At 58.5% G+C, this 13,627-nt stretch overlaps 3 protein-coding genes across 3 annotated transcripts; 2 read left to right on the top strand and 1 right to left on the bottom strand.

The window, feature by feature from the left end:
• Positions 1-27: 27 nt before the first annotated feature.
• On the top strand, positions 28-1,936 carry PLICBS_009335 (uncharacterized protein; the record flags this gene model as incomplete). Its single annotated transcript, XM_018324949.2, has 4 exons — positions 28-99; positions 189-356; positions 420-1,844; positions 1,931-1,936. 4 exons carry the CDS (start codon positions 28-30, stop codon positions 1,934-1,936), a joined length of 1,671 nt encoding a protein of 556 aa, XP_018176343.2.
• A 1,111-nt stretch (positions 1,937-3,047) lies between these two features.
• Positions 3,048-6,300, bottom strand: PLICBS_009334 (importin-alpha export receptor; the record flags this gene model as incomplete). Its single annotated transcript, XM_018324948.1, has 7 exons — positions 3,048-3,675; positions 3,735-4,038; positions 4,089-5,484; positions 5,547-5,717; positions 5,779-5,946; positions 6,000-6,142; positions 6,231-6,300. The coding sequence occupies 7 exons, from the start codon at positions 6,298-6,300 to the stop codon at positions 3,048-3,050; spliced, it is 2,880 nt and encodes a 959-aa protein (XP_018176342.1).
• Positions 6,301-8,735: 2,435 nt separating this feature from the next.
• On the top strand, positions 8,736-13,520 carry PLICBS_009333 (tuberous sclerosis 2-like protein; the record flags this gene model as incomplete). Its single annotated transcript, XM_018324946.1, has 1 exon — positions 8,736-13,520. One exon carries the CDS (start codon positions 8,736-8,738, stop codon positions 13,518-13,520), a length of 4,785 nt encoding a protein of 1,594 aa, XP_018176340.1.
• Positions 13,521-13,627: the final 107 nt, after the last annotated feature.

The raw sequence follows: 13,627 nt of genomic DNA, 5'->3' as shown, positions 1-13,627 counted from the left end.
GGATCCCGCTCTTAGGGCGCCTCGGCCATGGACAATCTCGACGGCATCCTCCTGGTCCCCCCGGACCGGAGCCAGATCCTTGGCCGAGCTTCTTGGAAGGTTGGTCCCTGCCAGTGCCACCACCTCTGCAGACCCCCCTCGTGTTTCTTCCAGCCCGCTCGCCATTTCCTGACATGAATTCTATACAGTCTCGCTATGTCGTCGTCGGCAAACGGAACCGCAACGCCAGGGAGCGGCAGGGCAGCTCGACCTACGTCCAAGGCGTTACCACAGGGAGGATGCCGACGTCGATGCCCAAGCCCCTCCCCCAGATCCCGATAACAGACGAGTACTGTATACTGGTCTATAAAGCCAAGGTAATTCGTCCCAATTTCCTGCCGCCATGGGGCTAGGGACGCTGGTCTAACACGACGTGCCAGGACGACTCGGAGCCGATCCAACAATGGCCCACCAGCTGCGTCACCGACTGCCAAGTGCAGCTTGTTACCAACCGAAAGCAGAGCCCCGTTCAGCCGACCCTCGTCATCACCATCTCCGACAAGGAGCGCCGACGCAGATCGAGCCGGGCAGCTGGCTTCATAGCGAACAACAAGGAGACTGGCACCACGACGCTCTGGTTCCGTGTCCCGTCAGACGATCATCGCCCGAGTCTTCACGAGTGGGCGCGCTTTATCCAGGCCAAGAAGGACGCTCACGGCTCTGAAAGCCCTGCGTCACCCATCTTCACCAGCCCCTTTTCAACCAGGTCCCGCGACAACTCGGACCGCGGGCTTCAGCACAAAAGCTCGACAGCAACGTACTCAACAGGCCCTCGTGACTGTCCTCCCACTTTCAGTTCCGAGTCCCCGAGTTTGCGATCCAAGCGCAGCGACATTTCTTCCCCGTCAAGCAATGCCTACGGGCCGCAAAAGATTCCGTATGCCATTCCTGAGCAGCATTACACCACCGTCCTCCCTACAGACATTGGCCCGTCAACCCCGTTGGGTGATTATCGCGGCGAGTTAATCGAGGGTTGGACATCAGCCCAGGGAAGGACTTCGACCATGAGCTCACCGACACGAACTCGAGACAGCATGAGCTCGCAAGTTCACCACCCTCAGCTTTGTGATGCTTCAATGCCGCCTGCCCCGGGCGAGACTATTCTCGACCGGGCGTTCCAGCTGGGGCACATACCGGGCGCCGAGACGTATATCCCCGGTCAAGAAAAGCTCAGCTCCATCGCCAGATTCGACGCTCTCATGCGCGAAGCCGAACAGCGTCGAAAGCAAAAAGAGGCAGCTGCCAAGGCCGAGCAGACGGCAATGCGCAGCACATTTGAAGAGGACGACAGCGACGACGAGGTGGACCCGCACGAATCATCCGACTCGGACTCTGAGATCGACGGACCTTCCCACGACCTGGACCATTTCAACCAGGCACCTCTGATGTCACCTGGGGCGCAGCGAGCACTCGCTTACATCGCCGGTCGGCATGACCCGGTCCGCAACTCGACCTCGCACCGCCCAAGCATGTCGCGGGCCCATGTCAGCTTTCACGCTGACTCGGTGCGGTCATCCGCGGCCACCCCAGTTCCGCCCTCACGCCCTCACACCGCGCACGCCAAGTCGCGACCAAATGCCGGGCGCACCCAGAGCACGCCTCATCTAACCGCCCCTTCAACGGCGACAGGCAATGTCCCCCCGACAGCCACCAAAAGCCTGCCGACAGCAACCCCCGACCCGCACCAGGCCACCGGTGGAGACAGCCGTCTTTCCAGCTCCAGCACGAAAAGGTTGAGTTTCACCGAGTTCACAAAACGGCTCTCCAGCACCAGCAGCTTACTGCTCGTCCAGACGAACGCCAGCGTAGGAAGCAGCCGTGGCAGCAGCGAGATCGAGCCTCAGGCGTCCTCGGCAGGACGCACGAGTTTGACGATTCGCGGCGCGTCTAGCTCTAAACCGCTGCCACCGAGGCCGGACGGCCAGGATAGACGATGTGGCTGGCGAAGCAGCGTCGGCGTTGTAGCACCAGAGGGCGGGTTTTTATGAGGCCCTGTGCGTCGAGACTCATTTTGGATAACAGCGGTGGGGAAAGATTTGGCCATGCCGATACATTCTATGATACCACACGATTGACGAGGCGCATTATACACCGTTAAAACACCTTTACGGCATTTTTCATAGTACAGCCACATCATTCAAACGCCCACAATCGGCCACGCAGGCGGCCTGGGCTTATTTACGACGATTCGAACCAGCGGCCGGTGGCGAGCGACGGAGTGTTCCGACACCCAAGGACACAGAGTTGTGGTCGTCTCAGCCCTTTTTTTTGTCTGTTCAATGACGATACCTATCTACTTCTTTTGGTTCTGCGCGCTCTGCAAAGGCATTTTTCTTGTATATATACATAGACGCATACAGCTCTCAACTACTAGAGCCTCGAATACAGACGGTCCGGTCTGCCGGAGACTCGTTAGATTTGAAGATACGAAGGAGCAGAGGAGCAGGTCGATTGTCAACGTGTAACGTGACGTGCCGTGCGGCTTAATTCCCCTCTTAGGAGCAGGGTTGTTGGTGTGAAGTGAAGAGCAGGGTCTGACTATCATGGACACTGTGCACGGCTCCGATGCGTTCGTTCCAGGATCATCTGCCGGGCGCCGATATCAGTCTTCCTCCAAGGTGTTATATCAACTACGCGGATGTCAAAACTAATAGTGTGTTGCTCGGTCCCAGGCTGGCACAGCCACACAAGCAAGGTATGGTTGATCGTAATTTGACATTGTGTGGGCGTGCGTCGACGACTTGTCGAGGCGCAACGCGCGCTGCTTCTACCCCAACCAGGAAGCTAGCTTTTATAGACATGCCCTGCAATTCTGTCCCGGGGCCGCATACTCTCAAGTGGTATCTTCCATCATTCACCCTCCCATGTCCCTGCCTATATCCCAGGGACCCTGCCGCGCGGGAACCCTTGCTATAGTCCCACACGTTTTCCCCCCTGCCTGCACCGCCTAATGCGCTCGCCCCGTTTTGTATATCTGCAGCCGCCCGATTGCAGGTTCTCCCCTTTAATCAGCGAATGAACTGCGCAATGGCCGCCTGCTGATCGGCCGGCAACCGCTGGCCGATGAAACTCTCAATGGCTCCGCTGTGCCGTGCGTTGGCCGCCACCATGTAGTTCTTAACCCACTTGGTGACATCGACAACCTCTGGGAAGTCGTCCTGCGCCACGGGTCGGCACGTGTTCAACGCGGTGAAGGTCATGCCAAAGCCAATGTCGTCGACCGACGCTTCGGTGATGACCTCGTCGCCGAGGCCGCCCGAGACAGCCGGCGGGTTCGCCAGCAGGGAGAGCAGGATGCGGCAGCTGTTGGCCCAGCCCTTCATGAACTTCTGAGCAAACACTTGCGAGTCGCACAGCGTCTTTGTCAAGGACACGACAGCTGTCTTGCGATCCACGGGCTTGGCAAGCTTCTCCGTCTCCGCCAAGACGAAGGGCGGGTAGACTTGCGAAAAGGCTCTCTCGTCGAGCTGGTCCGACTTCTTGATGAAGTAATCCGCCCCATATCCTGCCTCAAGCTTGGCGCCGACAAGGTGGTAGAACCGCGCGAAGCGGATCTTGAACGTCTCCGAAGGTGATCCCTGCAGCTTGGTGTAGAGCAGCTGCACAATGGTTCCAAAGTACTGGTCAATTGTTGCCCTGTCAAGGTCATGTTAGCTCAGAGCTCGCAGATTGTGACACAGGTGGGAGGTACTCACGGCTCGAAAGAGTGGATGATCGCATCCAGGACATCAAACGCCATGAGCTCGGATTTTTTGCTGCTCAGCAGCTTCTGGAAAATTCCCAGCACGGGCTCCAGCTGATTCTCTGCAACGATAACCTTGGCGGCCTTGGGGATGACTGCCGACAACAGGCGGGTGCAGGCCGGGACGTTGCCGCGGACCTCCCACAGCGGCGCCGCAAGAAGAGGGCCGATGAGCATCTTGTACTCGTCGGACACATCCTGCGACGGGCAGGATTCGAGGAACTGAGCCAAAATTTGGAAAATGTAGGGCAGGAACTCTGGGCAGCGTGTTAGCAAACGAGCGATTCGGGTGAAAAATAGTACTGACCAGACACATCTTCCGCTAGAATCTTGTTGAACGGCTCCCACAGTTTTTGGTTGAACAAGGCGGCGCTGGTGCCCGAGCAGTACCGCACGAGAGCACCCATCGCTTCAAAATGGTAGTAGTAAAATCTCGGGTTGCTCGGGTTCTGCTTCATCACATTGGTAATGAGGATGAGGTGGGTCAAGACATTCTCCAGTACGTGCGTGGCGCCGTCCTTGATGACGATGAGGATACGCATCACGCATCGCATCAAGAACTCGTTCTCCTGCAGCTTAGCCGGACTCGTCTCCTTCTCGATCAGCTTGAAGAGATGCGTGAGGAGGTCCTTGGCGAAGGGCTCAATATCGACTCGGGGGAACATCTGGTTGCCGGCATCGTCGGCCAAGAAGAGCACCCGTTCCACTGCAATCGCAGCGTACGTGTACACGACGTAGTTGGACGAATTGAGGTTCTGGACCAGCGGTCCAAGCGCGAGCTTCCACTGCTCCTTGGAGAGCTGGCTTCGGAATGTGTAGAGGTACTTGATCGCATCGACCCTGGCGATGGGCGAGATACTCTCGCCACCCATCAGGTCGGCAGCGATGTTCTGCTCAAAGAACTCGACAACATTGACGAGCGGGTTGACAGTCTTGACACCCTGCGCGGCCGTTACGGCGCCCTTTGCCGCGATGGACAGATACAGATATACTGCTGTGTCCTTGGCCTTCCAGTCCGACTTGCCCAGCGTCAAGTAGTGGGTGATGTATCTTGTGACAGTGGTGGTCACCAGCGACTCAAAGTTTTCTTGGAGCTTGCGGAGGAAGTCGGTGGCTGATCTTCTCCGCGAGTCTGTGTCTGAGCCTTCCAGGTCACGACGGATGAATTCGATCGGCTCATCCTCAAACATCTCCAAGTCGGACTCTCTAAGGGCGACATTGGGCAGGATGACCTTCTCCACGATCTGTGTAAGAACGTTCTGGTCGTTGAACATGCCAGAGTGCTTCGGGTTCGAGGCAACGGCAGTGAGGAAGTGGAGAGCCTTGCTGACAACCGTGTCGTACTTGGTCTCCTGGCCAATCGTGGACAGCAAGTTCCAGGCGCTCGTGATGAACGGCTCGCAGTACTTGCCCCAGTCCTCGTCATACTTGGTCGTAAACAGCTCGAGCAGTTCGCAAATATCGGCCTTGACGGTGTCGGCTATGCTCGTCTCGATATCGTCGTCTGTTTGCAGGACAGGGTTCGTGTAGTCGAGATACTTGTGCAGGAGCGTGGCGATGCTCTTAAGATTCTCGTCGAAGATGGGCGGGATGTCGTGGCACGACATGTCGTACATGATCTTGATCTGGAGATCGAGAACCTCGAACCAGCCCTGCAGCACATCCTTGTTGTTTGAGTTTCGGTCGATTATGTCGTTTGTCGTCTGGAAAAGCGTTAGTCTGATTGCTCGAGTCACGAACGTTGGCAAACGCGGCATGTACGCACCACAAGGAGCTGGACAAAGGGCTCGCCAAACGTGTTGATGACGTGATTGATCTCGGTGTACAGTTCGTCGGTTCGGAGGAGCGGCCGCCATCGAGCGAAGATGGAATGCGCCACCTCGAGCACGCCAATGTTGATTTTGGGATCGGTGTTGGAGAAGCGGCTGACGAGTTCCTGGAAGTGTTGCAGTCAGTACGTGGAAAACCCTGGTGGCTGTGGCAAAGCTCGGGCATACCTGTGTGAGTGTGTCCCACCTCCGCCAAAAGTCCGAGTCGGCAATGATGCTGATAGCCTCGCCGAGCTGGCTCTGGACGGTAGGCGGCGACGAGATCATGAGGCCGATGAGGCGCTCCTTGATGGTGCCGACCTCATCTTGCGGCAGCTTGTAGTTGCCTTCTTCGTCCTGCAGGGGAAGTAATTAGCTCTGGGCCGGTCAAGGCGGGCTTGGTGACGTACCACGTAGTTGAATCGGATGAAGTTTTTGAAGGCGAGCGCGGCGGCGAGGCGGGTGTTGAGGGGTAGGGATTCGGAGTTGACGATGTTGAGCAGGCTGAGGGAGTAGTGAGGCTTGACTGCTTCTTGCTTGAGGGCGGACTCGGCTAAAGGGCGACAATCGTTGTCAGTAACGGATCACGACGAGGCTGCACGCGGCGGGGCAGAAGCGCAACGGCCAGCGGGAGAGCTCACCTTTGCGGTGCTGCGCGGGGTCGAGGGTCGCGTTGAGCAGCTGAGCAATGTGACCAATGTCGGCCGCCATCGTGAAGTCTCGCAGGGGGGCGTCGGTGAGAGAGCTGCGACACGAGGTGGAGGTGGTGATGCGGGAAGAAGTTTGGGGGTGAGGGTGTGGGAGGAGCTGGCTGAAGATGGCCGTGGTTTGGTTCGGTTCGGTTTGCTTTGCTTTGTTTGGGTACTTCGCCAAGTTTGTCAGGTCGGCTGTCCGGCCTTCACCAACAGCAACCAGGTGGCCCGCCAAGTGCCTGGAAATTTACCCACCCAGTGCGGCTTTCCGGGGCCAAACGGGCCGGGAGCGTTGGAGTGGCAGTGGGGACCTGAAGACACTGGAGAGCTCCATCGAAGCTTCCGTCTGGAGCATCCAATTGGGGAGCTCAGAGCTGTGGGACAAGCTCGTCCTGCCTACCCTGGAGCTGTGAGCTCCTTTCGTTGACTCTGTGAAGTGTGTTGACGAGATTGTGAATCCTTTTTTGCAGCGATGATGACGTCTACATGGCTTTTGGCGATTTTCCAAGAGTGTGGAGTTTGGTCCAGGCAGCTGTTCATTCCGCCGACTCGCGCGGACTTTGCGAAGCCTATCTAGGCGATTCCTGAGTGCACACTCCCGCACGTAGACATATGAATTAGTTCACAGGACTACTATCAAAGTGCCCAAGAGTCCAGCCACTTCAGCTTGGTGCATAATTTTCATACGTATGTGCATGGCCCCGGACGAGGCCAGCCTTTGGCCTCAGACAGAAGCAAGCAACCTCTTGAATGCCCTGACCGTTGCGGTGCACCTTGACTTCCCCCGGTGGGTAGGGGGCACCACACCTGGTGCGAGACAACGCCTCGCGTTTGCAGCATGCCCAAAAAAGCAAAAATGTGTAGCGAAAAAGGAAGCAGGAGGGATCGCCTGGAGCTTATGCCGGTGATTCTGCCCAGCATGTGCATGCAGACCAGGATAGTCCACGTATGTATACACAGAGCACCTCTGGCAGACCTGGAATCCACAGCACCTTGCCATCGGACGGCGTGGAAAAAATTGCACGCTCCAGCAGATCATACCCAGACGGGAGCCGTGCGACAGGAGGAAAGCTTGCAAGGTGACTTTTGACTTTTGTCCTTGCATCCCGTGCTTGGCGGGCATCGCGGGGAGGCTTGCGCTCGCGCTCGCGGGCGACGGGATGCAAGGCTTTCTCGCAGGTCGTGGCTCTCCGCGCCAGCAGCTTCCAGGTTTCCTCCCCATGATCGCATCAAGCGCATCCACCTCGATAGCCTCGGGCCAGGGAGGGTCAGCTGCAGCTCACTCATCGCATGGAGCTCCCCCTAGCGCTTGATGATGGACGCCACGGTTGCTGCCAGTGGGCGACACAGCGCAGGCAGGGGCTTCCCGAACCCCCCGGTCCCCACCTCCTTCCATGGGCGTTGACCATCCAAGCCATCCATGCTGGCCTGGCATGTGGGTGCAGAAAAACACCGCCGGTCTGATCAGCGAAACTTGAGTGTGTCGAGCGGCGGTGTTTTTCTGCACCCACATGCCTGGGCTGACGCGCGAGACGGACGGGGAGCTGTCTGCTAGCCCGTCCACCACTGCAGCCAGCGACAGGGTGGACATCCGACCCTGATGAGGTGCCCCGGGCCGTCCTCCATCCTGAGGCTCCCAAGGCCCCTCTAGTGCCCACCCGCCCGCTAACACCCACGGATCATCCACTATCAAGCCCCCTGCCAAACTGTGGCCAACCTTACCTTACAAGGCCCTTGCCCACTAAACCAAAGCCGTTCGCATCCAGCACGCCTTGGCAACCACCAAACCAAGCCAACCCAAATCTAACCTGAGCCCGGGTCGGGTCGCTTCGCTTCGCTCTACTTGTACCTCACCTTGCCTTCCTCAACTCTCTGCGCCCCTCGTCGATCCGCCTCGCCTCCTCTTGACCTCGACCCTCAAACCCGACCGATATCCTCTGCATGCCAAGCATCGAAATCCTGCAGCAGCGACGGCGTACCACGATCCTTCATCCTCGCGACCTGTCACATCAGGCCATCGCTGCCCCGGACCAACAGACTCGACTCCCGGCCAGAGCCATCGCGAAGCGCCCGCCCTCCCGGTCGCCGCGGTCCCAGAACAGCGCAGGCACCCTCCTGCTGTGCACATAAACGACGCCCCGCCTTCAGCCACAATATCCGCAAGATAGCCTCGCCGTTATCTCGTTGCGCGCAACGAATTCTGCCCCCCTTTGGCGACTCGCGGCCCCTGGCCGTGTCTTGACCCCACGGGACATATATGGTCTTGACGCTGCGTTAGCAACGTCGCTGCTTATATCGTGAGTCTCCCGGTCCGCCTCGTCGCCCCACCCGCAGCAGTGGTGCAAAGGTTTCCATGTTGGTGGGAGCTTAGGCCCGAGGCGAGCTGCTGACTCGACGAAAAAGGCAGCGCAGACACCAGCGAATGTTGCAACGAGAACGACGCCAGACGAGCACATGTCCCCTCGGCCTGACGATGACCCCTCCTCACACGACACCACACGCCCGAGTGGCCTCGCCCACGTCTTCCGCAACCTGACAAGCTCCAAGGCATCCCACAAGTCTCCGCCTCCGCTGTCCCTGCCCGTCACCGTCCTGCCCCGGGCCGACCTCGTCAATGCCACCTCGACCAGCTCCCGGGAGCTCTCATCCAACCACATGGACGCGTTCGAGCTCCTCAAGAGCGGCTCCACGAGCGAACGCATATCTGCCGCCAACACTCTAAAGTACGCCATCGCCGAGTACCCCGTCAACCCCGTCCTGGACATTTGGTACGCCGGCAAGGATCTCATTGATGCCGGCAATCCTTCGCCGATGCGCCTGGCGGGGTGGGAGCTACTGACCGAGTGCGCGAAGCACCCCTCGTCGACGGACTTGGAGCGCAAAGAGTATTTCCAAACGCTGTCTGCCCCGGCGCATCCCGAGGATTTCCATTTACAGCTCGCCGCTCTCGTCGATCTGACGAACCATGGCCGCCTGATCACGGGATTTGACTACGATCTGATCCCTCTCCTCACGAACTGGCTACACGAGGCATACAAGTCTGCCAGGAGAGCCCGGAAGAACGCACAGTCGACCAGGGGTCAGCGGAGCTCTTCTCGGGGCAGGGTGGCGGCTTCGGGTGAGGAGAAGAACCTGGCCCAGATCTTCCAATTCCTCCTCGATGTCATCAAATTCAGCTTCAACAACGCCAACGAGGCCTCGGTCTCCGGGCTCATCGACCGTCTCCTAGTCATTTGCATGAACACAAGTGTCGAGGATGACCTGAGATCTTGCATTGGCGTCATCGACGCGATCGTGACCTTTGGGTCCATTCCCCAAGAGAAGCTCAAGGAGTGTGTTCAGGTCCTCTCTTCCATTTTCTGCCTCGTGCCGACGCTGCAGAAGACATCGTGGCACACCCTTGCCAATCTCTGCAAGTCTCACAACGGTCAGGCCACCGTACGCATCCTGCTCGACATACTTCGCAACCTCCCGTCGGAAGGGGCCAAGGACAGGGACACAAGCAGCAGGGAAGTCAGAGGTGCCCTTGCGGTGCTTCAGAAGCTGCTCTCCAAAACGACAGAGAAGGGCTACCCCACCGTGCCGTACGCTCTCCTCGTGGATGGCCTGTCCAACGCCTTGCGGGCAACATCGTCCGTGCGGGTGTACTGCTCTCTACTGCAGCTCATCAATTCGCTGTTTGACGACGGGCACGGGCAGACGCACCGTCTAATTGTGGACGAGGACTGGTCAATTTGCTTGGACGTTGCTGCTGAATGCTGCCGCAGAGTTCACACGGACTTTGACCGGAGGCGCAGCAGTCAATCCAGAGACGAGCAGCCGGAGGTGGGAGTGGACCGTGAGCTGCTGGCGTTGGTCAGTCGGCTCGATGCCATCGCCAAGCAGAAGACGGGGGAGTTTGTCCCCCGAGATTCCATCATTAAGTTCTTCACCGAGGTCCACGCGATCCTTCCGGACTCAACGGCAAGGACAGTTTTGGACTACTTCCAGGAGTTCAGATGCTGCTCGCCGTCCGACCTACGCTGGGAAGAGAATTTGAGCTTGGTCCTGGATGCATTCTTCAGCGACCGAACGCGGAGCTCCGAGACGCGACTTAGGGCTCTGCAGACTACCATGGATGCGTACGAAATCGTCGATCTTGTCGGAGACGGGGCCGAGCAGAATCTGATTCCCCGTCTGGCCAAGAGCATTCTACAAAACGTTGTCGAGGAGACAGACGTACCGGTGCTCGAGGCCATCATGTCGCTGATGGTATCGGTTGTCACCTCATGTGATATGGAGCTCTTTGACTACATTATCGACACTCTCCGCGGCATCGTCGTCAACGACCGACTGAAATCCCCTATTACATCGCCAAACACGCCCGGGACCTTGTCGCCGACCAGCCCTGAGGCGCCAGGGTCTTCAATTGAGCAGTCTCCGTCCAACGTCGTTACGAGAGGCTATGTCAACATGTTCCTCCGTGTCATGAACTCGCATGGGGACAAGAGCGTTCGCCTATTCAACGCGCTCGTCGCAATAGCCAAGCTGAATCACTGCGAGGTTGATGCACGCCTCACCGCCATGAAGCTGCTGTTTCGCCTGCGCGCGGACTGGGCCAACCGGATCTTCGTCACCGACGACCTTGAGAACAGCTTCCTCGCCACAGCAATGTGCCGGACTGATGCCTCGTATGCTAAGAAGCAGGCGGAGGAGGCAGCCCAGTCGCTGCGCTTGTCGAGGAGCGACCACGGGGCGCAGTCACGCTCTTCGAGAGGCGTTTCCTTTGGACAAGGGACAGCCGAAAGGGGCATCCCGGTTCGAACCCCAAGCGGCACAAAGAGTGTCCGCCAGAGATACCGCCAGCTGTGGAGCTATCCGGACCCGGACGCACTGCCGGACGCGATACCGAAGCTGATCAGCCCTGTCCTCGTTTCGGAAGAGGTCGGCGAGGAACCGGCAGCCGACGGCGATGGGTCCACCAGCGGCAGTGAGGAATTGCACACAGTCGCCCTCAACATGTCGGCATGGCTCGAGGCCGTCTTAGGCATTCTGCAAGGAAGCGAGTGGGAGGTGTACAGCTTTGTCCTCGTCCACCTTCCTTCGCAGCTGAGCAATCATGCCGTCTTTAGGAACGCAATACCACAGATCCAGGAGCTTCGCCGCCTCATCTGCGAGCAGATCCGCACTAACGGCTTCTCGGAGGCGCCGCCCGCGTCGGGATTGCGTCGTGCTGACATTGCAATCTGCCTTTTTCACAGTCTGACAATGATATTGAGCTATCACGAGCATTTCCCGAAGACGGACGAGGACGAGATTGTCAGGACGTTTGTGCTCGGCATTGCCACCTGGGAACGCACGGCGAAATACTGCATCCACGCCCTGTCGATATGCTGCCATGAGCTCCCGTTGTCCACGAGCAAGTCCCTGATCCAGATGCTGAATCAGATGGCGGCAATCATCACACAGCCACACGTATCGGTGCACATTCTGGAGTTTCTCGCCTCCCTTAGCCGCCTGCACGACGTCTATGTCAACTTTAGGGAGGATGACTACAGGATTGTGTTTGGCATCTGCTTCCGCTACCTCGAGTATACCAGGGACAAGAGGCAATCGAATCGCGGCAGCCATGCCAGTGAAGCGTCGACGCCGCTGACTCCGAGCTCGAACCCTGCGGAGCTCATCCCGTCGAATCCGTCGGATGACCTGCCGCAATACGTACACGCACTGGCCTATCATGTCATTCTGTTCTGGTTCCTCGCTCTGAAGATTCAAGATCGCGCTCGCCACGTCGGCTGGATAGTCAAGAAGCTTTTTGCGGACGGCGACGGCACCGGACAGACGGCGGACGAACAGACACTCACGTCCATCGACTTTATGCAGAGAGTGGCGTATGCCGACGTGGACGAGTCTGCCGAGGACCCCTACTTTACCGAGGACCGCTTTGGGCCGATCGTCAAGAAGCAGTGGCTCGTCGGTAACAGTATCATCACCATCAAGCAGGCCACGCTGTCCGGGTGGGCTCAAATCATCAAAAGGCAGCCGTCGGGGACGTCGGCGTACGTCGTTCGTGAGACGTTCACCCCTCCACCAGCGCATCAGGCAGAAGCCTACGTCGACATCAGCAGGGAAGGGCAGGCGACGAGCAACACCGTCCTGCCCAGCCACTTGCTCATCCAGCTCATGTCTCCCGTGCCTCAGACGTACGAGTCGGCGCGACCCATCCCTCTCCCGGAAGACGAGGCCACGGACAGAGCCATTCGTGTGTTTGACAGGAGCTCCAGTCTGGACGGACACAAGGTCGGCGTCGTATACATTGGCGAGGGGCAAACTGACGAAGCGGACATACTGGCCAATGTATCGGGCAGTGGCGACTACATCGAATTCCTCAATAACCTGGGCACCCTTACGAAGCTAAAGGGAGCGACTTTCAACACCCAGGGCCTGGACCGCGAGTACGACACGGACGGCCAGTACACGTTCTGCTGGCGAGACAGGGTGACGGAAATCGTCTTCCATGTGACGACACAGATGCCGACGGACCTAGAGCGGGACGCCAACTGCACGCTGAAGAAGAGGCACATCGGAAACGACTTTGTCAACATCATCTTCAATGACTCGGGGCTGCCCTTCAAGTTCGACACCTTCCCAAGCCAGTTCAATTTTGTCAATATCGTCATCACGCCGGCATCGCGAGCGTCGTTCATCGCGGCACGCGAGGCCGAGTCGGAGAGGGCGCAGAGCCACAGGCAGCCTTTTTACAGGGTGCAGGTGATGAGCAAGCCGGGCTTCCCCGAGGTGTCGCCGGCGTCGGAGACGAAGATGATTTCGCTGAAGGCACTTCCAGGCTTTGTGCGGTTGCTGGCGCTCAACGCATCGATGTTTTCGGTGGTGTGGCACAACCGAGAGGGCGGAGAGCACATCAGCTCGTGGAGCGGTCGGCTCCGTGAGATTCGGCGCCTGCGCGAGAAGCACGGGCCGAAGCCCGCGGGTACGACGACGTCTCCGCCGTCGACGGCTTTTGGAGCGCAATCGCAGACGGCGCAAGCGGACTCTTCGAGGCCTAGCAGTAGCGTCAGGGACAGCTTCAACAGCCTTCGGCGGACGAGCGTGGCGACTTTCTTCACCAGCGCAAGTGAGCAGACGTCGCACAGGTCGTCGACGCTGTCTACGGTGGCAACGTCCAACGACACGGAGCTGCCCCCGACAAACGGCACCAGCTCGTTGGTAGAGTCGGTGGACTTTTCCAAGTGGGCTTGAGCTGAGGTATGGCGCGATGGCGGGCGTTTGCATGGAGTGTGAGACGAGAGTGGTGAAGCGGATGCATGCCGACGGCGTCAGGAGAAGCAGGGTGGACAACATGTGAT

Source organism: Purpureocillium lilacinum (genome assembly GCF_023168085.1).
Source record: "Purpureocillium lilacinum CBS 284.36 DNA, scaffold_7, whole genome shotgun sequence".
NCBI lineage: Eukaryota > Fungi > Ascomycota > Sordariomycetes > Hypocreales > Ophiocordycipitaceae > Purpureocillium > Purpureocillium lilacinum.
This window is presented reverse-complemented; position numbering and strand designations above follow the sequence as displayed.